The sequence below is a fragment of the Pelodiscus sinensis genome, chromosome 20 (assembly GCF_049634645.1).
Source record: "Pelodiscus sinensis isolate JC-2024 chromosome 20, ASM4963464v1, whole genome shotgun sequence".
In the NCBI taxonomy this organism is placed as follows: domain Eukaryota; kingdom Metazoa; phylum Chordata; order Testudines; family Trionychidae; genus Pelodiscus; species Pelodiscus sinensis.
Window position 1 is genome coordinate 2,781,138 of NC_134730.1, and position 27,401 is coordinate 2,808,538.

General features: G+C 65.3%; 2 protein-coding genes across 6 annotated transcripts in view; both read left to right on the plus strand.

The window, feature by feature from the left end:
• Nucleotides 1–10,466, plus strand: part of USP43 (ubiquitin specific peptidase 43) — an 85,908-nt gene extending 75,442 nt beyond the window's left edge. Inside the window, exons 10-15 of the mRNA XM_075903490.1 lie at nt 3,250–3,327; nt 3,874–4,003; nt 5,002–5,350; nt 7,021–7,179; nt 8,029–8,178; nt 9,067–10,466. Of these exons, the coding sequence (XP_075759605.1) occupies nt 3,250–3,327; nt 3,874–4,003; nt 5,002–5,350; nt 7,021–7,179; nt 8,029–8,178; nt 9,067–10,070 (1,870 nt within the window). The 3' untranslated portion in view covers nt 10,071–10,466. The remainder of the gene's footprint in view (nt 1–3,249; nt 3,328–3,873; nt 4,004–5,001; nt 5,351–7,020; nt 7,180–8,028; nt 8,179–9,066) is intronic.
• A 5,956-nt stretch (nt 10,467–16,422) lies between these two features.
• LOC142819080 (testis-expressed protein 47-like) lies at nt 16,423–25,902 on the plus strand. Of its 5 annotated transcripts, none has more exons than XM_075903501.1 (7): nt 16,423–17,120; nt 20,084–20,156; nt 20,897–21,000; nt 21,591–21,655; nt 22,490–22,694; nt 23,853–24,009; nt 24,833–25,902. In XM_075903501.1, the coding sequence occupies exons 1-7, from the start codon at nt 17,016–17,018 to the stop codon at nt 25,063–25,065; spliced, it is 942 nt and encodes a 313-aa protein (XP_075759616.1). In that variant the 5' UTR covers nt 16,423–17,015; the 3' UTR covers nt 25,066–25,902. The 5 variants fall into 5 exon arrangements, with proteins under 5 accessions (XP_075759616.1, XP_075759617.1, XP_075759618.1 ...); XM_075903502.1 differs by having other exon boundaries at nt 16,428–17,120; nt 25,013–25,902; XM_075903503.1 differs by lacking the exon at nt 20,897–21,000 and having other exon boundaries at nt 17,058–17,120.
• The last annotated feature ends 1,499 nt before the right edge of the window (nt 25,903–27,401 follow it).

A 27,401-nucleotide genomic window follows, 5' to 3' on the forward strand; every position in this document is an offset into this window, starting at 1 on the left:
ACGGCCCCGCCCTGCTCGCATCCGGCCTGGCTCCTCCCCCAGAGCGCCGTTCCCACCTCGCCCCGGGCGAAGCGGCCGCGTTTGGAAGTGGTGCTCACTCCTCGGAGGAGTGTGGCTGCAGAAGCGGCTGGGCCTGGAATCTGTCCGCAGCGCTTGGCAGCCCCCCCGGCAACCCCCCCCAGCCCCAGTGCGCTTTGGGGAGCTGGTCCCTATCTGCTCCTCTCTGCAAGAAACCTGGGCCGGAGGGACCTGGCCTCAGCCCCCTGCCCTGAAATCAGCGACCCCCCGGACGTGCCTGTAACCCTGCTCCCCGAGGCCGGCCCTGGCTCAGCTGGCGGGCAGTGGCCGTCCCTGCTACCTGCCATGGGTTCTCTCTGCAGCCACGAAGTAAGCAGGGAGGAAGTGGGGCTCTGCCTGTGGACACTGCCGGGCGCCCGCGTCCTGGGGCAGAGCACGGGGAGGCAGCCGAGGCCTCGCTCCTCCGCTCCAGCTCAGGCTTTGATTTCTTCCAGGCAAGGACTTGCTTGCTCCAGGTGAACTTTTATACTGGGCCTGGCGGCTGGGATGGCCAGGCAGGACTTGTGGTCCCAGTGCAGATCCCTCTGCAGCTGCTGCAGCACCAGCACCGACAGCCGAGCCCTTCCTAGCTAGCGTAGGGTGAGGGGCAGCCAGCGTCCATGAGGGCACAGAATGCTGCCGCCACTGAGTCGCTGGGTGGTGTCATTGTAGAGCGTACAACGATCCTGTCACGACTTCCTTTGCACCACCGTATTCACACGTGATCCTGTCACTAGTGACTGCACTGCCGTATTCACATGTGATCCTGTCACTAGTGGCTTTGCACCACCGTATTCACATGTGATCCTGTCACTAGTGGCTTTGCACCACCGTATTCACATGTGATCCTGTCACTAGTGAGTGCACTGCCGTATTCACAGATAATCCTGTCACACTTGTGCCTTTCCACCACTGGATTCTGGAATGATCCTGTTGCACTACTGCCCTTGAACCACTGCATTCTCACAGGATCCTCTCGCACTAGTGTCTTTGTATTGCTGCGTTCTCACAGGATCCTCTCGCACTAGTGTCTTTGTATTGCTGCGTTCTCACAGGATCCTCTCGCACTAGTGTCTTTGTATTGCTGCGTTCTCACAGGATCCTCTCGCACCAGTACCTTTGTTATTGCTGCGTTCTCACAGGATCCTCTCGCACTAGTGTCTTTGTATTGCTGCATTCTCACAGGATCCTGTCGCACCAGTACCTTTGTTATTGCTGCGTTCTCACAGGATCCTCTCGCACTAGTGTCTTTGTATTGCTGCATTCTCACAGGATCCTGTCGCACCAGTACCTTTGTTATTGCTGCGTTCTCACAGGATTGTCTCACACCAGTGTTCTCCATGACTAATTGCCCATCACCGTGGCATCTGCACTTTGTCAGTGTCAGGCCAGACTCCTCTTGGTGCTGTGCCTTGGCAGCACCACCCACAGGGAGGGGTGTAGGGCAGCCCTGTCCCCAGGACGGGGCCCATCTGAGAATGGGGGTGCCCCGTGTGTGCCCGGGAGAGGTGTGCACTCTGGGAGGGGGAGCAGGGGCTCATGCAGCAGGGCCCAGTCGCGGGGGGCTGGTTGCAGCTCCTAAGGGATTGCAGAGATCAGCCACACGGAGCCAGGGTTGGCAGCCAGGGGACGATGGCTGGTGGGCTGGAAGAGGGAGCCTGCCCTGGACTCCCCGGGAAACAGCAGCTCCTGCCAGCTGGGGCCTGCTCCGGCCGCTGCAGCCCGGCTCACGGGGTCCCGGCACCAGGCGCCCCACGTGCCGTATCCCGGCACAGGAGCCAGGCCCAGCCAGCGGGGCAGCCCCGCTCTCTGGCCCCGGGGACCACTCACAAGGCGCCAGCACAGGCAGCTGCGCTCAGGCCCACTGGGGGCGGAGGGGTCACTGGGGCTCACGGGCTGGGCGAGACAGAGGGCAGCCTTTTCGGAGCTCATGCATCCGCCTGCAGACTCCGTGGTCTCCTCCGGGCCCGGCCTTCGAGGCCCGGAGGGGAGCAGCCCGGCTGCACGGGGCTGAGCGCTCGGGCGCCTTCTCGGTGGCAACCAGGGGTGGGAGCAACCCTCCATCGCCGGGCTCCGGCTCGGATGATGGAGCAAGCAGCTTGTCTGGGAGGCGTCTGCCACCTGCTGGCCCTTCCGGGGATTACAGGGGGCCTCATTCCCTGCCAGGCCGTGTTCTGATGGGGGGCTCCCCTGCCCCCCGTCCCCTCTCTGCCCCTCATGGCTGCTTGACGCGGGAGCCTTCCCTCCGGCCGTCCCCAGGACGGGCGCACAGTCCTTGAGCTCACCGCACGGCCAGAGCCGAGGCCCGGACCAGGGCTCTCCCCAGTGACAGCCGCCGGCCAGGTGTGCCGGATCGGGGCCAGCACGTTGCTGCCCACCTGGCCCGAGGGGAGACCCCGCCCCCCGGTGCAAACCATCCTGTTGGAGCCAGCGCCCAGTGGCTATTGGCTCGGTGGGCCTGCCCAGGAGCCCTGGACCCTGGCGCGCCAGGCGCTGCACAGACCCAGGGCGAACGTCTGCCGTCGGCGTCAGCCCGGGACGCAGCGGGTGAGTGGGGCCGCCCTGCCTCCGGGCGGCTTCGTCCCTCGCTGCCTTCGCGCCCTCCGGCGGGCGGCACAATCGACCCGGCCCCGGGGCAGCCCCCCGGCGTGTATCGAGCGTGGCTGGGGGATGGGGGCGCCTTGCAGGCAGGGCACAGAGCGCGGGGGGGGCCTGGGGCCAGGCGAGTTCCACGCGGCTCCCCTGCAGCACGGGGTGCCACGGCTGAGCTCCCTGGAGGGGGAGGGGTGAGATCCTGCTTTGAGGCTCTTGGCGGCCCCTGGCCACGTGCACAAGGGTTCAGCGGACGGCGTCACCGCTGGGATCCCCGAGGCGGCTCCGTGTGTCTGGAGCGGGCTGGGGCCGTGGGGCCGTGGCTGGGAGCCCCCCTTCGCTTCCCAGGCCTGGTGCTGGCAGGGCGGATGCCGGGAGGCTGGTGGGCCGGCCGTAATCACTCCGTGGACGGGCCCCTTGCCGGAGTCGCCGCCGCTCCACCGCGGGGCAGGGCCAGGGCTCCAGGGACGCGTGAGGCTGCGGCCAGGGGGCTGGCTGGCTCCCTGCAGGGTCTCACACAGGGCGGGGGGCAGGGGGAACCTGCTGCCAGCGCCACCCCGCAGGGCTCCCTCCCGCTCACGCCTGCCCTTGTCCCCGCAGAGCGCTGCAGAGCTGCGGCCCCGGCGGGCCCCCCCACGTCAAGCTGGTGGTGGAGTGGGACCTGAGCGCCAAAGAGCGGTGAGTCCAGAGCCGCGGCGGGAGAGCCCCTGAGCCGAGGCGGCAGGTCTGGCTCCGGGCCGGGGCTGGGCTCAGACACGGGGCGCCACGGCCAGAAGAAAACGGCTCGGTTCCCCTCAGTGCTCGGCCCTCAGCCAGCTGCAGGCCTCACACCAGGACCCGGGGCTCTGCGTGTCACCCCCCAGAGCCAGGCGCCTTAGTATTGGCCCAGCCTGGCAGCCTCACTTGGGGTCTGAACGTTGGCCCTTTGAAGCGGCTCACGTCCCCACATCACTGGCAGTGGTGACTCTCTTGGGCTGGACCCTGACTTCCCGCCCGCGTACTGGGCAGTGTTGGCCACTGGGGACCCGTCACTTAGGAGGGTCTTACTGTAACTCGACCTGCGGAACTCACCGCCTCATGATCTGGAGGCAATTCCCGGTGGCTGGCTCGGGAAGGGCAGGGCAGGTGCTGGCTGCTGTCACGGTGCGCCAAAGCGAGTGGAGTCTGTGCCCAAGGTGGGCACAGTGGCTGCTGCCCCCACCAACCCCTCCCTGGCCTTCGCAGCCTGTTCGGCAGCATCCAAGAGGAGGTGGTGCAGGACAGCGAGAGCGTGCAGCTGCAGCAGCAGGCCCAGCAGCAACAGCACAGCTGCACCCTGGACGAGTGCTTCCAGCTCTACACCAAGGAGGAGCAGGTACGTGCCCTGCGGGACGGGGGACGGCCATGCCCCCTGGGCCGGGCGCTGCCCTTTGCGCTGGGCCATCTGGGGCACTGGGTGACAGACGAGCACCCCAGGGTGCTGCCCTGGCTCTTCTCAGTGGGTGGCGCATGGGGCCCGTTGGTCGGCTTTAGCCCTGCCCTGCCTCGGTGCTTCGGCCGCATGCTGGTTCAGGGGGCCAGGGTGGGGTGTGGAGTGAACCCGCTGCCCTGCCTGGACCCGGAGAGCCCCCGGCCCTGTGAGGGGAGCCCCGGCCTTCCTCGCTGAGCCTGAGCCAGGCCAGACAGGCGCTGGGAGCTGAGCTTCCCTGCTGGAGGGATGGCGCCGTGGCACCCGGAGCCCAGTGGGTACAGGGGCATGGCCCGGCCAGGAGACATTGCTGCCTCCACACCCGCTGGGATGCTGGGGAGCCCAGGCCTTGCCGGCTGAGACCCTCCCCAGGGTGGGTTCCACTGTCCTGCCTGCCGGGGCAGAGGGCCCTGCCACGGTCCGAGCCAGTCTGGTACTGACAGGCAGGGTGGCTTGGCCGACCGCTCCACTCCAGGGCTCATTCCTACGGCTGCTTCCCCACAGCCCGTGGCTCTCACGCCCCCACCCTCCTGCAGGGCTCTGGGCCTCTCCTGCGGCAGCAGGGGGGGCCTGGAATTGGTTGGGGTAGCAGCAAGGGGGTGAAAACAGTCCCCGGGGGGAGATCAGTGGGTCGGCCGTCCTGGGGTCATACCCAGAGCGAGCTGGCTACTGTCCCTGTGATGCCGCCCTCCCCTGGATGCAGTCGGAATGGCTCCTCTGTGTGTCATAGGCCCTGTAGAGCAGGGGATTCTCCTCTAGCCTAAAGCCCTAGAGGGTCTCTGCTCTTTGTGGCCAGGGCGTGCAGCCCAGTGGCGGGGGCGGGGGATGTGCCTGCTGTCGGCTGAACCCTGCACTGCCCCCTCTCTCCGTGAGGAGCCCCCAGTCCTGGTGTTTTGTGTCCCCAGCTGGCCCCCGATGACGCCTGGCGGTGCCCGCACTGCCAGGTGCTGCAGCAGGGCGTGGTGAAGCTGAGCCTCTGGACGCTGCCCGACATCCTCCTCATCCACCTGAAGCGGTTCCGGCAGGCGGGCGAGCGCAGGACCAAGCTCTCCACCCTGGTCCGCTTCCCCCTGCGCGGCCTCAACATGGCCCCCCACGTGGCCCAGCGGAGCCAGGCCGGGAAGCAGGCACCGGGCCCGTGGGCGGCGTGGAAGCGGCCTCCGTACCTGTCCCACGGCTGCCAGCTCGACTCCCTCTACGACCTGTACGCCGTCTGCAACCACCACGGCAGCATGCAGGGCGGGCACTACACGGGTGAGTGCGCCGGGCACCGTGCGAGGCGGGCACTACACGGGTGAGTGCGCCGGGCACCGTGCGAGGCAGGCACTACACGGGTGAGTGTGCCGGGCACCGTGCGAGGCAGGCACTACACGGGTGAGTGTGCCGGGCACTGTGCGAGGCGGGCACTACACGGGTGAGTGTGCCGGGCACCGTGCGAGGCAGGCACTACACGGGTGAGTGCGCCGGGCACCGTGCGAGGCGGGCACTACACGGGTGAGTGCGCCGGGCACCGTGCGAGGCGGGCACTACACGGGTGAGTGCGCCGGGCACCGTGCGAGGCGGGCACTACACGGGTGAGTGCGCCGGGCACCGTGCGAGGCAGGCACTACACGGGTGAGTGTGCCGGGCACCGTGCGAGGCGGGCACTACACGGGTGAGTGTGCCGGGCACCGTGCGAGGCAGGCACTACACGGGTGAGTGTGCTGGGCATGACGCGGGTGAGTGCGCTGGGCACCGTGCAAGGCGGCACTACAGGTGAGTGCGCTGGGCACCATGCGATGCATGCACTGTGCGGGTGAGTGCACCGGGCACCATGGGAAGCGGACACTACATGGGTGAGTGCGCTGAGCACTGTGCGAGGCGGGCCCTATGCGGGTGAGTGCGCCGGGCACCATGGGAGGTGGGCGCTGCTCCGGTGAGTTTGCTGGGCACCGTGCAAGGCGGGTGCTGTGCGGGTCAGTGCGCCGGGCACTGTGTGAGGCAGGTGAGTGCACCAGGCACCGTGCGAGGTAGGCGCTGCACGGGTGAGTGCACTGGGCACTGTGGGAGCCGGGTGCTACGCGAGTGAGTGCACTGTGCACTGTGCAAGGCGGGCCCTACGAGGGTGAGTGCACCGGGCAACGTGCAAGGCGGGCGCTACGCGGGTGAGTGCACCAGTCAATGTGCAAGGTGGGTGCTATGTGGGTGAGTGCACCAGGCACTGTGCGGGGCAGGGGCTGCACCAGGGAGTGCACTGGGCACCGTGCGAGGCAGGCACTACACATGTGAGTGCACCCCTCATGGGGGAGTGAGCAGGGTGCCATGTGGGTGGGCACTACGCAGGTGAGTGTGCCGGGCACCGTGTGAGGTGGGCACTATGCGGGTGAGTGCTATGGGCACTGTGCGAGGTGGGCACTATGCGGGTGAGTGCTATGGGCACTGTGCGAGGTGGGCACTATGCGGGTGAGTGCTATGGGCACTGTGCGAGGTGGGTGCTAGGTGGGTGAGTGCACCCCGCATGGGGAGTGCGCCAGGCACTGTGCGGGGCGGGGGCTGCACCAGGAAGTGTGCTGGGCACCGTGACGGGGGCTGTATGGGGGAGTGCGCTGGGCACCGTGCGAGGCAGGCACCACACATGTGAGTGCACCCCGCACGGGGGAGCACGCCGGGTGCCGTGTGGAGTGGGGGCCCCACGGGGGAGCGCGCCCAGCAGGATCCCCTGTTGTTGGGAGCCGCGCTCTCGGCCCCCGGCTCCCCCCGCCGCGCTCTCGGCCCCCGGCTCCCCCCGCCGCGCTCTCGGCCCCCGGCTCCGCCCGCCGCGCTCTCGGCCCCCGGCTCCCCCCGCCGCGCTCTCGGCCCCCGGCTCCGCCCGCCGCGCTCTCGGCCCCCGGCTCCCCCCGCCGCGCTCTCGGCCCCCGGCTCACCCCGCCGCGCTCTCGGCCCAGCCTACTGCAGGAACTCGCTGGACGGGCGCTGGTACGGCTACGACGACAGCGCCGTGGAGCCGGTCCCGGAGGACGAGGTCTGCACCCGGGGCGCCTACATCCTCTTCTACCAGCGCCGCAACGTCATCCCCAGCTGGTCGGCCGGCAGCTCCCTGCGAGGTGGGTCCGCGCCTGACTCCCTGGCACGGCCCTGGCACCGCCCGCCAGGATGGGCATGCCACCAGGCGTGCACAGAGTACACACTGACCGGCACGTGCACACCCAACCACATAGCACACATGCACATGCAATCACAAAGTACACACACGCAACCAAAACGCATGCACGCACACATATACAACCACAAAGCACGCGCATACACACAACCACAAAGTACACACACACTCAACCAAAACGCACACATACAGAACCCCAAAGCACATGCGCACACACGCAACCGCAAAGTACACACGCAATCAAAATGCATGCACGCGCACACACACAATCACAAAGCACATATGCACATTTAACCACAAAGCGCACACACACACAACAAAGTGTATACGCACACGTGCAACCAAAGTATACACATGCGCAACCACAAAGCACACACAACCACAAAGCATGCAAGCGCGCACACACAAAAACAACCACAAAGTACACACACACACACACACACACACACATACACACAACCTCAAAGCATGCACGCGGGTCTAGTGGGCGGGCATGGGCGACCCCCTGACTCTGGCCGGGCCAGCAGCTACACAACAGCCATTGTGTGCCCTCCACATTGCAACCAAACAGCCAGGTTGGCACCTGGCTACCTACTGGGGGCCTGGTCCAGCACCCCCCAAGGCCCCTGGGGATCTCTGCACGGGGCCCACTCCGCACCCAGAGGTCCCTGGGGCCGTGTACCGCTCCGTGCCAGGGCAGGGGAAGGGGCTGGAGCCTTTTGGGCCCCCAGCACCCCACTGGCTCTGTGCCCCGGTCACGCGGCTCCCGCCGGCTCTCTGGGTTCCTCTGCAGGCTCCACCAGCTCCTCCGTGTCGGATCACTGGCTCGCACGGCTCAGCAAGCGGGAGAGCCTGGGGTCCCGCAGCTCCACGGCCTGCCCCTCCCTCCCCACGGCCCCCGACTCGCCCGTCTTCTCCGACGCTGCAGCCAGCCAGGAGAAAGGTGGGTGCTGCTCCCAGCCCGACCCCCGGGGCAGCCGGGGCCCGGCCCTGTCAACGGAGACCCCCCTCGGGTCGCAGAGCAGCACCGGCCCCCAAGGGCACCGGCTGGGGGGACCCAGGCAGTCGGCTGGCGCCGGGGAAGGGACTCAGGGGAGGCCCGTTTTATCCCCCCCAGCTCATTCCCAGTAACCCCCCGGCCTGGCCGGGCCATTGGCAGCGAATGAGGGGCACTGGGGCTCCGTTTACTCCCCCTCGGGCAGAAGCCTGGAGAGGCCCCGTTTTCTAGCTCCGCTGAAGACCAGGAGCTGCCCTTCTCCCCAGGCCCCGGCCCCGTGGCAGCGCCAGGCTTGGCACGCTGGGGCAGCGCCTTGAGCCAGGACTCCCAAGCCAATGGGCCCCTGGCGCATGGGGGGTTAACCCTGCCCGGCTGCCCCCGCCCCAGCCGTGCAGCCCCCTGTGGCTGGCAGACGCCAGGGCGGCTGGTCCATGCTCCGGTGCGCTGCCTGCACCAGAGGGCCGGCCGAGCCATTCAGCTGGCTCCTGGGACCTGGACCCCGCGGGTAGCGTCGTCTGGTGCCCCCCCCGCAGCGGGCACTGGGCATTCAGGGGCAGGGCCAAGGGAAGGGCCTAGGCGGACGAGAGGCACTTAGTGACGTGCCCGAGGTCACTCCAAGACTAGACCCCAGTTCTCCTGGCTCCCTGGCCAAGGTCCCTAGCCACTAGCTCACGCTGCCGGCTGGGGCCTGCCCTGGCTCGCTCCTGGGCAGCTTCAGCAGCTCTTGGAGGCGCTGTGCCCATCCCCAGCTGCCCCCGGTGCCCATCATGGAGGGAGCACCTGGAGCTGGTCTGCTCTTGTGGGCTCCCACCAACCTGCCGCTTTCTCTTGCAGGAGGCTTCGAGGCGCGGCCCCTGGTGCGCGGCATTCAGGGGCGCAGTGTCAGCATGAAAGAGTCTCCCACCAAGCCCAGGCTCGGGGCGACCAAGCCAGCCCCCCTCCGCTGGTCCTTTGCAGTCAGAGAGCGGCCGCAGGCCACGTCCGGGGAGCTGGTGGAGTACCTCGAGTCCGGGCGCAGGCCCCGGTACACCAAGGAGTCCATCGTCCCCCTCATGACAGGCGCCGTGGGCAGCGAGAACACCCCAGCCCTGGCGAGGCCGCCGGTGAACCCGGCCACGACGGGGGAGGACCACGGGGCCAGCAGGAACTCCCAAGGCGCCCTGGGGGGTGCCACGGAGAGCCACGAAAGAGCATCCCTGGCTGCCGAGAAGGCCGGGACCCTGAGGCGGAGCAGCAAACCAAAGGAGGACACGGGCCAGCCGCTGAGAACAGCCACCGCGGGGGGCCCCCGGAGAGCCGAGGAGCCAAAGAGCCAGGGGGGCAAAGTCAGCTCCAATGGGGCGGCCCGCACGGGCTCCTTGCCCCACCCACACAGCTCCCTGAGGGCCAAAGGGGCGCCGGGCCGGGGCAGGGACCTCGACCAAAGAACCCCCGCCCAGGCCGGGGGGCACGGCAGGGAGCCTGAGGCGGAGAGGCAGCCCGAAGGGAAGTTCGCCGTCTTCCGGCCGGGCTTCCTGAGGAAGGAGCCCAAGCGGCCTAGCGACTCGGAGCCGGCCATGGGCTCCTCCCGGACGTCGCTGTGCAACGGCCCCCCGAGCGCCAGCAGCGAGCGCAGGGCCAACGGCCGGCTCAGCCGCTCCGAGGTGGACATCAAGCGCTCGCAGAGCTCTGCCAGCATCCCCGGCAAGGCCGAGGGGGCCCTGCGCAGGGCGGCCTCCCTCCAGAAGCACAGCCGCAGCGCGCCCGTGGAGAAGGCGGCCTCCGGCACCCTGCCGAGGGCCAGGGACCACACGGCCTCGCTGGGCCGGAGGAAGCCGGTGCCTGAATCCAGCTTCTGACCAGGCGGCCGGGGCCAGCCGGAGCGCGGCTGGGAGGGAGGAAACGGACAGTCCCTAGGCAGGGGCCGGGGTTCCGGAGAGGCCACCTTGCTCCCATCGCTGGGCTCCCAGGGTCCCTGGGGGTGGGGCCCACTCTCTGTCCCTGGGGCTGCTGAGGCCGCGCCCCGGCCCTGGTGCCCCTGCACAGCCTGTGCCTTAGCAGGAGGGGGCCGTGGGGCGGGGGAGGGTTTATTCTGGGCACGGAGAGTTCTAGTCCCGTCGGGTCCCCGGCACTTTGTGTTTTGTAAAAGGCGACTATTTTTCGTACCGGGGGGCGGGGGGATGCGCACCGAGGTCTATGCAATAAAGTCTCCGCTGGAGCTGGGTGCTCAGGCCCGGCTGGCCGCGCACACTGGGGTCTGCAGAGCCTTCCTCAGAGCCCCGGCAGGCGAGCGCCCCGCTGGGCTCTGGGCAGTACATGGGGATCAGTGCTGGGCTGGGAGGTGAATTTGCAAGCCCCCCCTCTGCTCTCACCACTAGGACACACAGCTGCACCCTGCAGATGCGTTTCTGCCCAGACCCGCTTTTCTACAGCGGGGGGGGGGGGGGGGGGGGATGGACACAGCCACAGATCTGCTCCCGCTCAGGCAGGGGCTGGTCGTGGCAGGTGGGGGGAGGGAGGGGGCAGTTTGAAGGCACTCACACACACACAGATATACACACAGACAGACACGCACTCACACACACACAGATATACACACAGACAGACACGCACTCACACACACACAGATATACACACAGACAGACACGCACTCACACACACACAGATATACACACAGACAGACACGCACTCACACAGACACGCACTCACACACACACAGATATACACACAGACAGACACGCACTCACACACACACAGATATACACACAGACAGACACGCACTCACACAGACACGCACTCACACACACACAGATATACACACAGACAGACACGCACTCACACACACACACACTCACACACACACAGATATACACACAGACAGACACGCACTCACACACACACAGATATACAGACAGACAGACACGCACTCACACAGACACGCACTCACACACACACAGATATACACACAGACAGACACGCACTCACACACACACAGATATACAGACAGACAGACACGCACTCACACACACACAGATATACACACAGACACGCACTCACACAGACACGCACTCACACACACACAGATATACACACAGACAGACACGCACTCACACACACACAGATATACAGACAGACAGACACGCACTCACACAGACACGCACTCACACACACACAGATATACACACAGACAGACACGCACTCACACACACACAGATATACAGACAGACAGACACGCACTCACACAGACACGCACTCACACACACACAGATATACACACAGACAGACACGCACTCACACACACACAGATATACAGACAGACAGACACGCACTCACACAGACACGCACTCACACACACACAGATATACACACAGACAGACACGCACTCACACACACACAGATATAGACAGACAGACGCACTCACACAGACACGCACTCACACACACACAGATATACACACAGACAGACACGCACTCACACACACACAGATATACAGACAGACAGACACGCACTCACACAGACACGCACTCACACACACACAGATATACACACACAGACGCGCACTCACACACACACAGACATACACAGACAGACACGCACTCACACAGACACGCACTCACACAGACACGCTCTCACACACACACAGATATAGACACACACACACACACACAGATATACACACACACAGACAGACAGACACGCACTCACACAGACGCACTCACACACACACAGATATACACACACAGACAGACACGCACTCACACAGACACTCACACAGACACGCACTCACACACACACAGACACACACACACACACAGATATACACACACACACAGACAGACAGACACGCACTCACACAGACACGCACTCACACACACACAGATATAGACACACACACACACACACAGATATACACACACACAGACAGACAGACACGCACTCACACAGACGCACTCACACACACACAGATATACACACACAGACAGACACGCACTCACACAGACACGCACTCACACACACACAGACACACACACACACACAGATATACACACACACACAGACAGACAGACACGCACTCACACAGACACGCACTCACACACACACAGATATACACACACAGACAGACACGCACTCACACACACACAGATATACACAGACAGACAGACACGCACTCACACACACACAGATATACACACACAGACAGACAGACAGGCACTCACACAGACACGCACTCACACACACACAGATATAGACACACACACACACAGATATACACACAGACAGACAGACACGCACTCACACAGACACGCAGACACGCACTCACACAGACACGCACTCACACACACACAGATATACACAGACAGACAGACATGCACTCACACACACACAGATATACACACACAGACAGACGCACTCACACAGACACGCTCTCACACACATAGATATACACAGACAGACACGCACTCACACACACACAGATATACACACACAGACACGCACTCACACAGACACGCACTCACACACATAGATATACACAGACAGACAGACACGCACTCACACACATAGATATACACAGACAGACAGACACGCACTCACACACACACAGATATACACAGACAGACAGACAGACACGCACTCACACACATAGATATACACAGACAGACAGACACGCACTCACACACATAGATATACACACACAGACAGACACGCACTCACACAGACACGCACTCACACACATAGATATACACACACAGACAGACACGCACTCACACAGACACGCGCACACACACATAGATATACACAGACAGACAGACACGCACTCACACACACACAGATATACACAGACAGACAGACACGCACTCACACACACACAGATATACACAGACAGACAGGCACTCACACAGACACGCACTCACACACACACACAGATACACACACACACACACAGATATACACACACAGACACGCACTCACACAGACACGCACTCACACACACACAGATATACACACACAGACAGACACGCACTCACACAGACACTCACACAGACACGCACTCACACACACACAGATATACACAGACAGACATGCACTCACACACACACAGATATACACACACAGACAGACACGCACTCACACAGACACGCTCTCACACACATAGATATACACAGACAGACACGCACTCACACACACACAGATATACACACACAGACACGCACTCACACACATAGATATACACAGACAGACACGCACTCACACACATAGATATACACAGACAGACACGCACTCACACACATAGATATACACAGACAGACAGACACGCACTCACACACACACAGATATACACAGACAGACAGACACGCACTCACACAGACACGCACTCACACACATAGATATACACACACAGACAGACACGCACTCACACAGACACGCGCACACACACATAGATATACACACACAGACAGACAGACACGCACTCACACACACACAGATATACACAGACAGACAGACACGCACTCACACAGACAAGCACTCACACACATAGATATACACACACAGACAGACACGCACTCACACACAGATATACACAGACAGAAAGACACGCACTCACACACACAGAAACAGACACACACAGCCATGTACTCACAAACAGACATGCACACAGAACTATACACTCAGACATACACTTGTGCCCAGACACACAGAGGCACTCACACAGAGCCATACACACACCCATGCACTCACAAACACACAGAGCCATGCACACAGACATACATACACTCACAGAGACTTACACTCCTGCACCTGCACACGCACGCACACGCACACACGCACGCACACACACACGTTCTAATGACATGAGTCCCCCAGCACTTCCCACAAACACAAGAGCGGCCAGGCCGGGTCAGCCCAAAGGTCCACCCGGCCCAGGGTCCCGTCTGCCCGTCGTGGCCAATGCCAGGTGCCCCAGAGGGAGGCAACGGAGCCGGGAACCATCCAGTGACCCCTCCCCTGCCGCCCATCCTCAGCTGCCGCCAAACCGGCTTGGGACACCAGCCCTAGAGCAAAGGCTGCCGGGCTGGGCCCACGTCAGAGAGCCGGCCGGCCGCGGGCCCCTGCAGACCCCAACGCCACCCGCAAAGGCTGGGCTACTAATGCAGCACCAGACGTGAGCCAGGAACAGACCTTTCAACCAATCACCGCGCACTATACAGATGAATGGTGGTAGGCAAGGTAGGCAGTGATTGGTGGATGGGCCTCTGATGTCATGTTCCAGTAGGAAGATGGCTGAGTGGTGAACTCACTTCTGACATCACTTCCCAGTCTAGTAGGGAGAGGGAAGGGTGATGATTGGTTGAGTTCCTATGACATCACCAACCCACCAACTGACAATAGGCCTCTCGAGGTGGCAGCAGAGGGGCAGAGCCTGAGGACAGCAGCATAGGTCAGGCCCAGCCTGGCATGGGCTGATCTGGCGCCAATCAGCCTGCCACGGCCGAGAGAGACTCCATCCCATGACACAGGACTCTGGGTCACCTCATGGCATTAACAAGCGGCGGATTTCAAACAAAGCCTAGTCTGGGGAACTCATTGCTGCAGGATGTTACGAAGGCCCAAGGTGGATGTAACGGGGCTGGAAAAGCACTAGCGTTCATGGAGCATTGGTCCATCAATGGCTGTGAGCCCAGACAGCCAGGGCTGCAAGGCTGGGTGGTCAACGGGGGTGGCTCACTTGATAACTGTCCCGTGCTCTTCATGCCCTCTGCCTGGCCCTGGCTAGTGGGGCGAGCTGGCCCGTTGGCCTGACCTGCACGCCCGGTGTTACGAGACACGGGGCCTTTCAGCAGGAGAGTGGGCTGCTGGGGTGATGGGGAATGGCCACCGAGGAAGCTGGGGGAAAGGGGTCACTCCACCCCCTGGCCCAGGATGCATGGCTGGGCAGCGGAGGCTGGGCTGGGGCGGCTGCAGGGGGAGTTGGGGGGCCGATCCCTCTGCTCCTTTCCTGCGCCGCAGAAGGGGCCAAACCGAGCCCCAGAGTGAAGCCTTCGGAGGAGAGCGCCCCCACGGCAGGCCCCCCCCGTGACAAACACCCCAGGGCCCGAGGAGCAGGGCCAGCGGCTGCAGGCCCAACACTTCTCCCCTTTAGGGACCCCAAAAGCTTCGCAGCCCCCCCCCCGGGGGTCTGGAACACCACGTGGCCACGGCCCCTCTGCAGGAGCACGGCCTGCCTGGCGCGCCGGGGCTCACCCCTCCCCACAGCCGCCTGCCCCACGCCAGGCGCTTCGACTCAGTGTCCTAGGGCCCAGCCAGAGGCGGGGACCGAGACCGCGCGAGACGCACCGGCTGGGCCCAGGGCTCGTGTGGGGCGGGAGACGCGGCGGGCAGCGAGCGCCCAGGCGTGGGAAGAGGCTCCGTGCGCCCGGGGTTGTCAGAGCAACCGCTGCCCCCTGCCAGCACCTGCCCCGCCAGACAATGGCAGCGAGAGCGCCAAGCCCGGCCCTGCTGCTACAGCGCGGAAAGCCCTTTGGCAGCCGGCTGCAGCCCGGCCCCCTCCGGCCCGGCGCCCGGCTCTCCCCACCGGCCCCCTCCGGCCAGCGCCCGGCTCTCCCCACCGGCCCCCTCCGGCCGAGCGCCCGGCTCTCCCCACCGGCCCCCTCTCCGCCGTGCGCCCGGCTCTCCCCACCGGCCCCCTCCGGCCCGGCGCCCGGCTCTCCCCACCGGCCCCTCTCCGCCGTGCGCCCGGCTCTCCCCACCGGCCCCCTCTCCGCCGTGCGCCCGGCTCTCCCCACCGGCCCCTCTCCGGCCAGCGCCCGGCTCTCCCCACCGGCCCCCTCTCCGCCGTGCGCCCGGCTCTCCCCACCGGCCCCTCTCCGCCGAGCGCCCGGCTCTCCCCACCGGCCCCTCTCCGCCGTGCGCCCGGCTCTCCCCACCGGCCCCCTCTCCGCCGTGCGCCCGGCTCTCCCCACCGGCCCCTCTCCGCCGAGCGCCCGGCTCTCCCCACCGGCCCCTCTCCGCCGAGCGCCCGGCTCTCCCCACCGGCCCCCTCTCCGCCGTGCGCCCGGCTCTCCCCACCGGCCCCTCTCCGCCGAGCGCCCGGCTCTCCCCACCGGCCCCTCTCCGCCGAGCGCCCGGCTCTCCCCACCGGCCCCTCTCCGCCGTGCGCCCGGCTCTCCCCACCGGCCCCTCTCCGCCGTGCGCCTGGCGGCCCCCTCCGGCCGTGCGCCCGGCTCTCCCCACCGGCCCCCTCCGGCCGAGCGCCCGGCTCTCCCCACCGGCCCCCTCCGGCCGAGCGCCCGGCTCTCCCCACCGGCCCCCTCCGGCCGAGCGCCCGGCTCTCCCCACCGGCCCCCTCTCCGCCGTGCGCCCGGCTCTCCCCACCGGCCCCCTCTCCGCCGTGCGCCCGGCTCTCCCCACCGGCCCCCTCCGGCCGAGCGCCCGGCTCTCCCCACCGGCCCCCTCCGGCCGAGCGCCCGGCTCTCCCCACCGGCCCCCTCTCCGCCGTGCGCCCGGCTCTCCCCACCGGCCCCCTCTCCGCCGTGCGCCCGGCTCTCCCCACCGGCCCCCTCCGGCCGAGCGCCCGGCTCTCCCCACCGGCCCCCTCTCCGCCGTGCGCCCGGCTCTCCCCACCGGCCCCCTCTCCGCCGTGCGCCCGGCTCTCCCCACCGGCCCCCTCTCCGCCGTGCGCCCGGCTCCCCCCACCGGCCCCTCTCCGGCCGAGCGCCCGGCCAGTGCCCGCTTCTCCCCGCTGGCCGCCGGGCGCGGAGAGGCCAGGCAGCAATCCGGGGCTGGTGGCAGGCCGAGCTGAGCGCATGGCTGGTCGGGGGGACGTGGGGCAGAGGAAACCGGAGAAAGTCCGGACCAGTCTCCTCCAGCGCACGCTGGCCAGGCGGGGCCCCCGGGCCAACGAGGAAACGGTCAGTGGCTCCTGTCTCGGGCCCCCGGAGCGCACGGCGTGGGGCCGGGCTGGGAGATGGCCCACAGGGCGGGGGGCACCCGGAACCCCAGACCCCAAGCCCTGCGGCTCTATTAGGCTCCAGCTCCCAGCGCCTGCAGCTCCAGCGCCCGGGCTCTGCCTCCCTCTCGTAGGACTGCGCTGAGTCAATGGGCTACTCGTGCTGCCCAGGGCTGCTCCAGCAGAGGGGTGATCGCTGCATCGGGCCTTTGCACGGGCTGACCTTAGGCCTGCCTGGGTAGCAGCCCTGGGAGCCTTTCCCATGGCCTCTTTCTGAATCGCTCTGTCCTCAGCCCCCCCACTGGAGAGCAGGGCCGCTGCCGCCTGGGGCAGGCGTGTCTCGCACGACTGAGCACCGTGGCCGTGCAACGTCTCCGGCTGTGTCTGCAGAAACAGCAGGGAGGCCTGGGGCCCCTTAGGAACGGGCCGATGCTTTGTGGGCAAGACGCAGCGCCGTGCACGCCACAGAGGCAGGGCTAGAGCGCGGGGTCTGTCCGGCTGTATTGAAGCCACTATAGCCCGCGGGTTATATTCGTTTGTACAAACCCCGCCCCCCGGCAGGGTATACTCGGGGGCGGGGTATACACACATTTTTTTACTCACTTGGTGGTGAGCGGCGTGCTCCCCCCCTTCCCCCATTGCGCAGCCTCCAGGCGGGGGGGGGGGGGGCTTATCTCCCGGTTCCTGTGTAGGAGCCCCCCCCCTTTCCTGCAGCTGCACAGGAACCGGGAGATGAGCCCCCCCCCCCCCCCGCCTGGAGGCTGGCGGCTGCGCAGTTGCAGGACGGGGTGGGGGAGCACTCTCATTCTCCCACCCAGAGGTTGTGCAGCTGTGCGGGAACCAGGCGTAGTGAGTGCTCCCCCATCCAGAGGGTGGCTAATTCCCGCCCCCCCCCCCCCCCCCCCGCACAGTCTTGTATACCCTGCGGGTTATACTCGTGCGTGGGGTATACAAGATTTTTTTTACTCAAACTGCAAAACCGGCGGGGTATATTCGGGTGCGGGTTATTCTTGGGTGCTGGGTATAGTTGCTAAAGGACAGTAGCTTGGCAAAAGAAGAGAGCTGCTATGGAGCGTAGGACAGGAGTTAACGAGGCCAATTCAGGCAGAGTGTCCTGGCCCCCTTCCCCATAGTGGATGAGGAGGGGTGATTCTGAAGGGGGTGAGAGAGCCATTCTAAAGCCCTATTCAGTCCTAATTTGCTCCTGTTCTATCTGCAAAGGAATTGCAGCTGCAGTTTCTCTTTGTAGTCTGGGTTTGGAGGGGTGCAGGAGAAGGCTGGAAATCCCTTGCTGAGTGTCCAGGGGGGTTAGCGTGTTCTCCTGCCCGTTGTTGTCTCGATGGCCATTAATCCTGTCAGAGAGACGCCCGGTTTGGCCAGTGTCCATGGCGGGAGCATGGCTGGCACAGATCACACTGATGGATGTGCAGGTGTAGGAGCCGCTGAGGGTGCGGCTGATGCAGTTTGGCCCTGTGGTGGGGGCTTGTTTGGGTTGTAGCTTGTCAGAGGGTTGGAGCGGAGGCTGTGGGCGATGGCCACGGACGGTCTGTTCCGTTCCCTGTTGGGCCTGTGTGACGGCGCGATGGGGGTCCCCCGTCTCCTGCACCCTGAAATGGCACAAACAGACTGCACCAGCCGGTGGAATAGAGGAAGTTTATTGCCTCTCCAGGATACAGCACAGCTCAGATGTAATCTGGTCACAGAGCTGGGCTAGGATGCCTCAGGCCCCCTTGAGATGGGGGAGACTGGGCCCCTAAACTCCAGCCCCTTTCCCTAGGCTGTCTCCTCCATGCTCCCAGCCAGCAACTCCCTAACCCTCTTCCAGCCCTGCCCCCCAGCCAGGGCAGCATCCCCCTTCCTTTGTTCCTCTCCATGGGGGGTGTCTGGCCATACTGGTTTGCATAGTGACTCATCCTGTTTTGCTGGGTCGTGGTACCCACGGCAGCCAGTGGGGGTTACCCCAGAGCCAGCAGCATAGAAACCAGCCAGGTACCCCCACTACGTCACAGCCTGTCCGGCAGTAGGTGGCGTCTGGGTAATGCAAGGAGCAGCTCTGCTCCCTCTGCCCAGCTCTGCTTCCATGCAGCCTCCCCCAAAAGGAATCACCCCACATTGGCCTTTTCTGGGATTCCCAGGGAGCACGTCAGCCCCTCCACCAGGGCGCCCCCTCCCCCGAAGCAGGAACAGTCACGTTGGGAGACAGGCGCAGACCCAGGAGGAAAGGCGGCCTTGGTCGGACGCTGCTGAGCCCCCCGGCTCCCGGCAGCCGCCTGGGCCCAAGGCGCCCCATGGATTCTCATGCTCGCTGGCCGTGGGCCTCCGTCCCGATGCCCACAGGCCAAGCTGCGGGGCTGTGGCCTCGGTCAGCGTGGGCCTCTGCTCCCTGCTGGGGGCACTCCCACGGAGGCGCTGTGGGCCCTGTGCCCGGGGGACGTTCTTCCAGCAGGAGCCGAGCGCCGGGGAAAGGCAGAGCCTGTTTGACCCCCGTGGGCTGGAAATCTCACCGCCCTTCCCACAGGACCAGCCCCCCCCCCCCCGCCCCTGCCCCGCCTCCTGGGAGGTGTGTGCTCCAGGGCCTGCTGCCCCCGCCTGCCCGGCTGGCATGGATCTGTGACCCCCACCGAGCCGGGCGTGGGGAAGGAGAGGAGTCAGCCAGTGCAGGGCCATGGGTTCATCTGCCCCCTGCCCCGTCGCACTGACAGGCAGGTGGCTGGGTGCACAGAGCGGGCAGCCTCAGGGCCGGCAGGGACCCCCTGGCTCCCCGAGTCCGGCCCCCTGCTATGACCCATCGCCACCCATGAGAGCCACGAGCACAGGGTGCGCCCCTCCCCTTCCCGTTCCGCCTTCACCCCATCTCGGCGCCTCCCGCTGCCAGCTCTGCCCTTCGCAGGCTCTGAGCCCCAGCCGGCCTCTCTCCCCCTCCAGAAATCCCTTCTGCACAGGCTGGTGTTGCTGGCTAAGATCGCCCCCGAGCTGGCCGACAAACGGGACCTAGCAGGTCAGTGTCTGCGGGGCCGGAAAGGGCCCTAGGGCCAGGCACACACCGATTGGCAGCAGCTGGCCAGGGCGCCTGACCGACAGCCCCAAGGGCTGCATGACGCGGCGTGGGAGACGGCGGCAGCTACGGGGCTGGAGCCCTGCTTGCCTGCTCCAGGGCGGGGGAGCTGGGCTAGAGAAGGGTGGCGGAGGCCCCCAGCTCAGCCATGGGGGGACGGCAGCTGGGTGCTGTTGCTGGGCGCAGAGCTAGCGCCCCATTGAGATGTGTGGGGCACCGAGAGCGTCTCAGGCCCGGGCAGCTGCCACCCCCAGGCTGCATTTCTGGGCTCGGTTCTCGTTTAAAGGCCGGGTGGATGTTCCAGCTCAGCCCAAGGGGAAGGGCCCATCTGCCCCTGGACCACGCCGGCCCTGCGAGCGGGCCTGGGGAGCCCAGGCTGCACGGGCGGGCTGGCTCCTCCTTCACCCCTGGGAGGTGCAGGTGCCAGCGAGGGGAGTGCGCCGGGCAGCCACGGGGGGCCCACGGCGATGCCTGTACACACGGCAGCCCGGGAACACCTGTCCTGGCTGCAAGAGGCTGCCACGCCCTGGGCGCCCATGTGCACTCTGAGCCGGACAGCGCCCTGGGGCATCACGACACGGGGGAGGGACCCGCAGCCTGGAGAAGGGGCAGCTGCAGGAGCCTGGGGCTGGCTGCTCTGCTGGTCCTTCCCGGCAAACGCCGTGTGGGTGGGTTCTCCGCAGGGCACTGGCAACGCCTCTTGCTGAGCCTGCAGCGCTGCTACCCGGGCGAGGGGGTCACAGGCCTCGTGCTGCTCTATCCCACCTACGTGGTGCACGCCCTGGAGGTACCGGGCCAGCGGGCGGGGGGCTGGCCACAAACGACCGGGAATGTCAAAGAACGGGGTCGGAACCTGGGGGACTTGGGATTAGCTGCGCCCCAGCCCCGTTCCTTCCCATGTCAGCCCCACCCCCCTGCTGCCCTCCCGCCACAGCCTGGCCCAGGGCGAGGGTAGCAACAGCTGGGAGGGCGGGAGCCGGGGGCTAGAACCCCCTCGACCTCACTGGAGAACCACTGCCCTGCAGCAGATGCGCCCCCCCCCCCAGCCTCGCCTCGCTCCTGGTACCCCCAGCATCTCACTCAAAGGGTCCATTCCCCGTCCCAGGCCTCAGTCCCCAACACAAAATCAAAGGGGCTAGTCTCCCTGCAACCCCACAATGTGTGGACCCACTCTTGCCCCCAATCACAGTCTGAGGGCCTCAGACCTAGCTCACCCACCCCACACAGAAGAGCCGCAGGCCTGACGCCCCCACGCCAGCCTCTGAGTGCCCCCCCCGGGCATCCGAGGCTCCTCCCACTGCCTCGGCGGCAGCCCAGGGCACCAGGCGGGATGTGGCCAGAGGGGTTGGTGCAGCCAATGAGGTTGCTCTTTTGCAGGCCTCCAGCGAGGTGCTGTACGCCGTCCTGCGGGACCTGCGGGACATGCAGCCCCAGCAGCACAGGTGAGGGCCGGAGGGCGTCCGCGGCTGTGGCCACGCAGTGCAGAGTGCCCGCACGAGGCCGATGGCGGCTGGGCTGGGCGCGGGACCCGAACCTGGGCCCTAGCAGCACGCGCCCCTGCTGCGGTTGGCTGGCAGGCGGCAGCTAAGACAAGCGAGCAAGAGCCAGGGGCTGGACACCGACACGGGGCAAATTCGGCCTGGGAATACAGGCTCCAGTTTTAATTAGCCACTGGGACAACTTCCCAAGGGCCATACCGGGGTCTGCCCCCATGCAAAGGTTTCAATCAAGGGTGGGTGTTTTCTGGTAGGACCTGCTCCAGGAATTGGGGCGGGAGCGAGCGTGTCTCTGGCCAGTGTTCTCCCAGCAGCCAGACTGGCCACCAGGGTCCCCTTTGGCCTTGGAACCTGTGTCTCTCCCTGTCTTTAGCGGGTCTAGCCAGCAGGGGGCGCTGCAGCCACAGCCCTGGGGCACCGTCCCCCCAGCCAGGGGGAGCGCGGCTCCTGGGCGGAGGCTGCCGGCTGCCAGCCGAGGGGAGCCCCTGGGCCCGGAGGCTGGCTGGGACCAGACGCTCTCTGGCGCCCTCTAGAGGGGCAAAGGGAAACGGGCGGCTTTGCGCCAGTCGGGTAGAAGATTCATTTGCATATTGCGCTCCCTGCCAGCACCTTGCTGCCAGTCTCCGCCCCTGGGCCGGTGCCGCCTGAGCCATGCCAGGCTCCTGCCGCGCCGGTTTTGCCCGGGGATGAGGCCTCGGGAGGCAGGTGGCGCCCCCCTGTTAATCCCAGAGGGGTGGTGTCCCCTCCCCCTTGCTGATCCCGCTGCCCTGCCTGTCCCAGGGCCCTAGTCCTGGAGCCCAAGATCCTGGTGCTGTCCCACGACATTCCCGCCCGGCTCTTCCAGCAGTGGAGCTACAAGGTGCTGGCCGTGCCCAGCAGGCACCTGGGCTACGACGCCTCCCGCCAGGAGCCAGTGGAGGCCGTCGCTGGCGAGTGCCTGGCCCTGCTCCTGAAACTGGGGGTGCATCTGCAGAAATACCCCAAGGTAAGGGCCCCGAGCCCCCTATTGCGGGTCGGGCGTTCTGTGTGCCCCCCCATACAGCCCCACTGACCTGTCCAGCCGTTCAGGTTGATCGTCAGGGCTGGCTCCCAGCAGGTGGGCACACTCGGGGGTTATGCTTGTGGTACACTGGGGGGCATGCTCTGGGGGTACGCTTGGAGGTACACTGGGGGGCATGCTCTGGGGGTATGCTTGGGGTACACTGGGGGCATGCTCTGGGGGGTACGCTTGGGGGTACACTGGGAGCATGCTCTGGGGGTACGCTTGGGGTACACTGGGGGCATGCTCTGGGGGGTACGCTTGGGGGTACACTGGGGGCATGCTCTGGGGGTACGCTTGGGGGTACACTGGGGGGCATGCTCTGGGGGTACGCTTGGGGGTACACTAGGGGGCATGCTCTGGGGGTACGCTTGGGGGTACACTGGGGGGCATGCTCTGGTGGTACACTGGGGGCATGCTCTGGGGGGTACGCTTGGGGGTACACTGGGGGGCATGCTCTGGGGGTACGCTTGGGGTACACTGGGGGCATGCTCTGGGGGTACGCTTGGGGTACACTGGGGGGCATACTCTGGGGGTACGCTTGGGGGTACACTGGGGGCTTGCTCTGGGGGTACGCTTGGGGTACACTGGGGGCTTGCTCTGGGGGTACGCTTGGGAGTACACTGGGGGCATGCTCTGGGGGTACGCTTGGGAGTACACTGGGGGCATGCTCTGGGGGTACGCTTGGGGGTACACTGGGGGCATCCTCTGGGGGTACGCTTGGGATACACTGGGGGCATGCTCTGGGGGTACGCTTGGGGTACACTGGGGGCATGCTCTGGGGGTACGCTTGGGGGTACACTGGGGGCTTGCTCTGGGGGTACGCTTGGGATACACTGGGGGCATGCTCTGGGGGTACGCTTGGGGTACACTGGGGGGCATGCTCTGGGGGTACGCTTAGGGATACACTGGGGGCATGCTCTGGGGGTACGCTTGGGGTACACTGGGGGGCATGCTCTGGGGGTACACTGGGGGCTTGCTCTGGGGGTACACTTGGGGTACACTGGGGGGGCGGCAGAGCAGCCAGTTGATGGCTGCAGACGTGCGGTCCCCCTCCAGCATGAGCTGAGTGACTGAGGATTTCTTGTCTCATCTGATTTCCAGGGCCCCCCAAACCTCCCGGATGCTGCTCTGGAGAAGGTCCCCAACTTGATTATTCCCCAGGACACCATCTGCCACCTCCTGGAGTGCAGGGAGCTCCTGAGCCCGGCCCAGTTCCTGCAGGCCTACGACTCCCCCTTGAATGTGGTCTTGGACTCAGGTACGTGCCGCGGGCCGGGTGCGCGGTGCCGGGCTGTGCATGCTTGTGTCCAAGGGCCCAGGCTGACTTGTGTAGGGCTCGTTGCACGTGCCCAGGCAGCGACACTGCACCTGGGAACTGGTCCTGTGCATGGGAAAACCAAACCAGCCTCCAAGGGTTGGACACAGCACCCGGGAGGTTTGGGGGGGCCCTGGAACTCAGATGAGGCAAGAAAAATCTCCGCCTCAAAGCCGAAGGGGCACTGCTGGGAGGAAGCTCACAACACTTCCAGTGCCCCCCCAAAAAGTGAGCTTGCTGCTCCCGTCACCAGCGCGTGATTATCAAGGGGGACCCAGAAGAGACGGGCTGGCAACAGAGTCCGAGCTGCGCTAACACTTCACTCCTGCTTCAAGGGCGCGTGTTGGGACGCGACAACCCGTACGCTGCGTAGGGCTCTTCGCAAGCCGCCGGGGCAGGGCGCTGGCCACGGGGACGGGCGCGGCAGGGTAGGCTCACGCAGTCCACGGCTGCCTTGCCCTGCGGGTGTTCACAGACCCTCGGCGGAAAGCAAACCTCGCGTGTCCAACCTGTGCTGTAGGGCGCCCCCCTCCCCGCGCCCTGCACCCAGCGGGGAGTTTCATTGCTGCACATTTATCGCCGGCCCCAGACCCGCGTCGGTCTCTGCCGCTCCTGCGCTGCCCTGGCGCGTGCTGCCAGCCAAACCCCAGCGTCTCAGACGCCCCATTCCCACGGCCCGGCTGCTTGCGCACAGTGGGGCTGGTGCATCTCGCGCAGAGCGGTGCCCAGTCCCCACCGCTCCTTCCCCGCTGGTTGGTTTCTGTAGGTACATTTGCAGCAGCAGGAAATGGCCAAGAAATCCCGCGGCGCCCGCTGGTTCCTGAGGCAGTCGGGCCCGGCTGTTCTCCGCTCCCAGGCACGACCAGTGACGCCAGCAGCGGCTCCGCAGGCGCAGCTCCAGCTGCCACGGCTGTTCTGATGGGCCCTCTCCCCTCTCCCTTTCCAGAGCGTGTGTGGCCACTGCCCGCCCAGGTGCGGCTGGACAGCGGGAGCCCGTGACTGGCAGGAATCGGGCCCATGGTCTGAGACCGGAGGGCTGTGGGCACAGGCCAGGTGCTGCTCCAGCCACAGCGGGCCACGCCGGGCTCAGAGTGTGGCTGATCTCGGCCTGCGATTACGGGAAACATCCAAGGGCAGCCCGGGAGAGCGGGCGGAGGAGCCCATGTCTCCCCAGTGGAATTCTGGGCTCGGATGGACACATGGATTTCCCTGTAAGCAGATGGGGATTAGCCGGCCACTGGTTACCTGCCTGTGATACCTGTCCAGAGCTGAGCTCCGGTCTCGGGGGGGGGGAGGGAGGGAAGGGGAGTGGCTACCGCAGGGGCTGGTGCACTGGCTGCAGCCGCCTGGCCTGGGACAGCTACGGCCTGGGCAGAGCTGGGGGGCCCTGTAGCCAGTGTTTCCTGTAAGCTGAGTGCTTGGGCAACTGTGTGCTAGGAGCGATTTACCACCTGTGACGTAGCGGGGGGTACCTTGCTGGTTGCTGTGCTGGGCAGTGGGCTGTGAGTGACCTCCACTGGCTGCAGCACGGCCCAGCAGGGCAGGGGATGAGTCATTATGCAAGGGGGCTCCGAACCTGTCTGACCAGTTATCTCCCAGGGAGCGGAACAATGGGAAGAAGGGGAGTGGAGCCCTGGCTGGGGGCAGGGCTGGAAGTGAGGGAGTTAGTTTCTGTCTGGGAGCATGGAGGAGACAGCCTAGGGAAAGGGGCTGGGATTTAGGGGCCCAGTCTCCCCCATCTCAAGGGGGGCTGAGGTATCCTAGGCCTGCCCTGTGACCAGATGACATCTGTGCTGTGCTGTATCCTGGAGAAGCAATAAACTCCCTCTGTTCTAATGGCTAGTGGAGTCTGTCCGTGCCATTACGGGGGTGCAGGAGATGAGAAAACCCCACCGCGCCATCACACCACCCAGCTGATTAGCAGAGCACCCACAGCCAGCAGTATGTGTGTCTACTGGTGGTGCACATTCACACATGCCTGGGTGCACAGAAGAACATTTATTCTGCACGCACATGGAAACAAAAAGAGAGGACATACTGCCTGCAGCCCAGGCTAGCTCCTCATTACACGTCTGCTCCAGCAGCCCGGGGCAGCGGTCGGGTTCGGTCTGAGCGCAGGGTCTGGTGTGCGCTGAGGGAGGCGGAAGGTGCAGCAGCTCCAGGGATTGTACCGTGCGCGAGCGGGATGAGGTGGGCGGCTGAGCGGGCGGCAGCTCTGGCCTCGCTGGAGCCGTGGGGCCCTGCTCAAGGCTGTCGCCAGTCTCACGGTGAGGGCAGGTTCCCTTACAGCTCCCGTCTCTAGGGCTAAGGAAGTGTCCCGCTGCCAGACCATTCGTGAAAATGCTCCATAGTCCCGGGGCCGAGCCAACCCCTGCAAGGCCCCGCTGAACAGAGGCGCTTGAGGCCGGCTCTGCTTGCAGTTACATCGGAGAGCGGCCGGTAGCCAGCTGCCAACCCAGCAAAGCGCCCTGACACTTGGTATCAGGCTCGGTTTTGATACACGTGGTCGTGTGGTTCCCCGGTCCAATGCCTCACCACGGAGTGGCCCACGTCAGCGCCATCACCTTTATAACCCACCTCTGAGCCTGCAGCGTCCTTACCCCCGTGGGGAGGCCGTTTCCCGGGCTGAGCGAGAGGGACGGAGCCCCGCCTGACTCGCAGGGCCCAGGTGGAGTTGGTGGGGGAGGCTGGCAGGAAAGCCCAAAATTCACTGGCAAACTGCCTGGCTTTGCTCCAGGGCAGTTGGGGGCAAACTGAGGCCCGGGGCAGCACCCGGCTCACCAGACCTTCTAAGCTGCAGAGCAGGTTTGGGGCTTGCCTTGCCCTGGGCATGCAGGGCTACCTGGCCGTGTCGCCACCTCGGAGCTGGAGGGGGGAACCTGCCAATGCTTCTGGGAGCTGCTTGAGGTAAGTGCTGCCCAGGGCCTGCACCCAGAACCTCCACCTGTGGCGTGGGGGTGGGGGGGGGGCTGTCTGCTCTGTGACCCGGGGTCCCCCCGCGCTGGGATGGGAGATTCCCACCGACTCTCCCAAATGTGGATTAACCCAGACACCAGGCTCAGCCTCCCGGGGAGGGAGACAAAGGGAGGAGGGCGGAGAGCAGCTGGGGGCAGGGCTGGAAGAGAGTTTTAGTTTCTGTCTGGAATCACGGAGGATGCAGCCTAAGTAAGGGGCTGGGATTTAGGGGCCCAGTCTCCCCCATCTCAAGGGGGGCTGAGGCATCCTAGGCCTGCCCTGGAACCGGATTACATCTGTGCTGGGCTGTACCCTGGAGAAGCAATAAACTCCCTCTGTTCTACTGGCTGGCGGAGTCTGTTCATGCCACTACGGGGGTG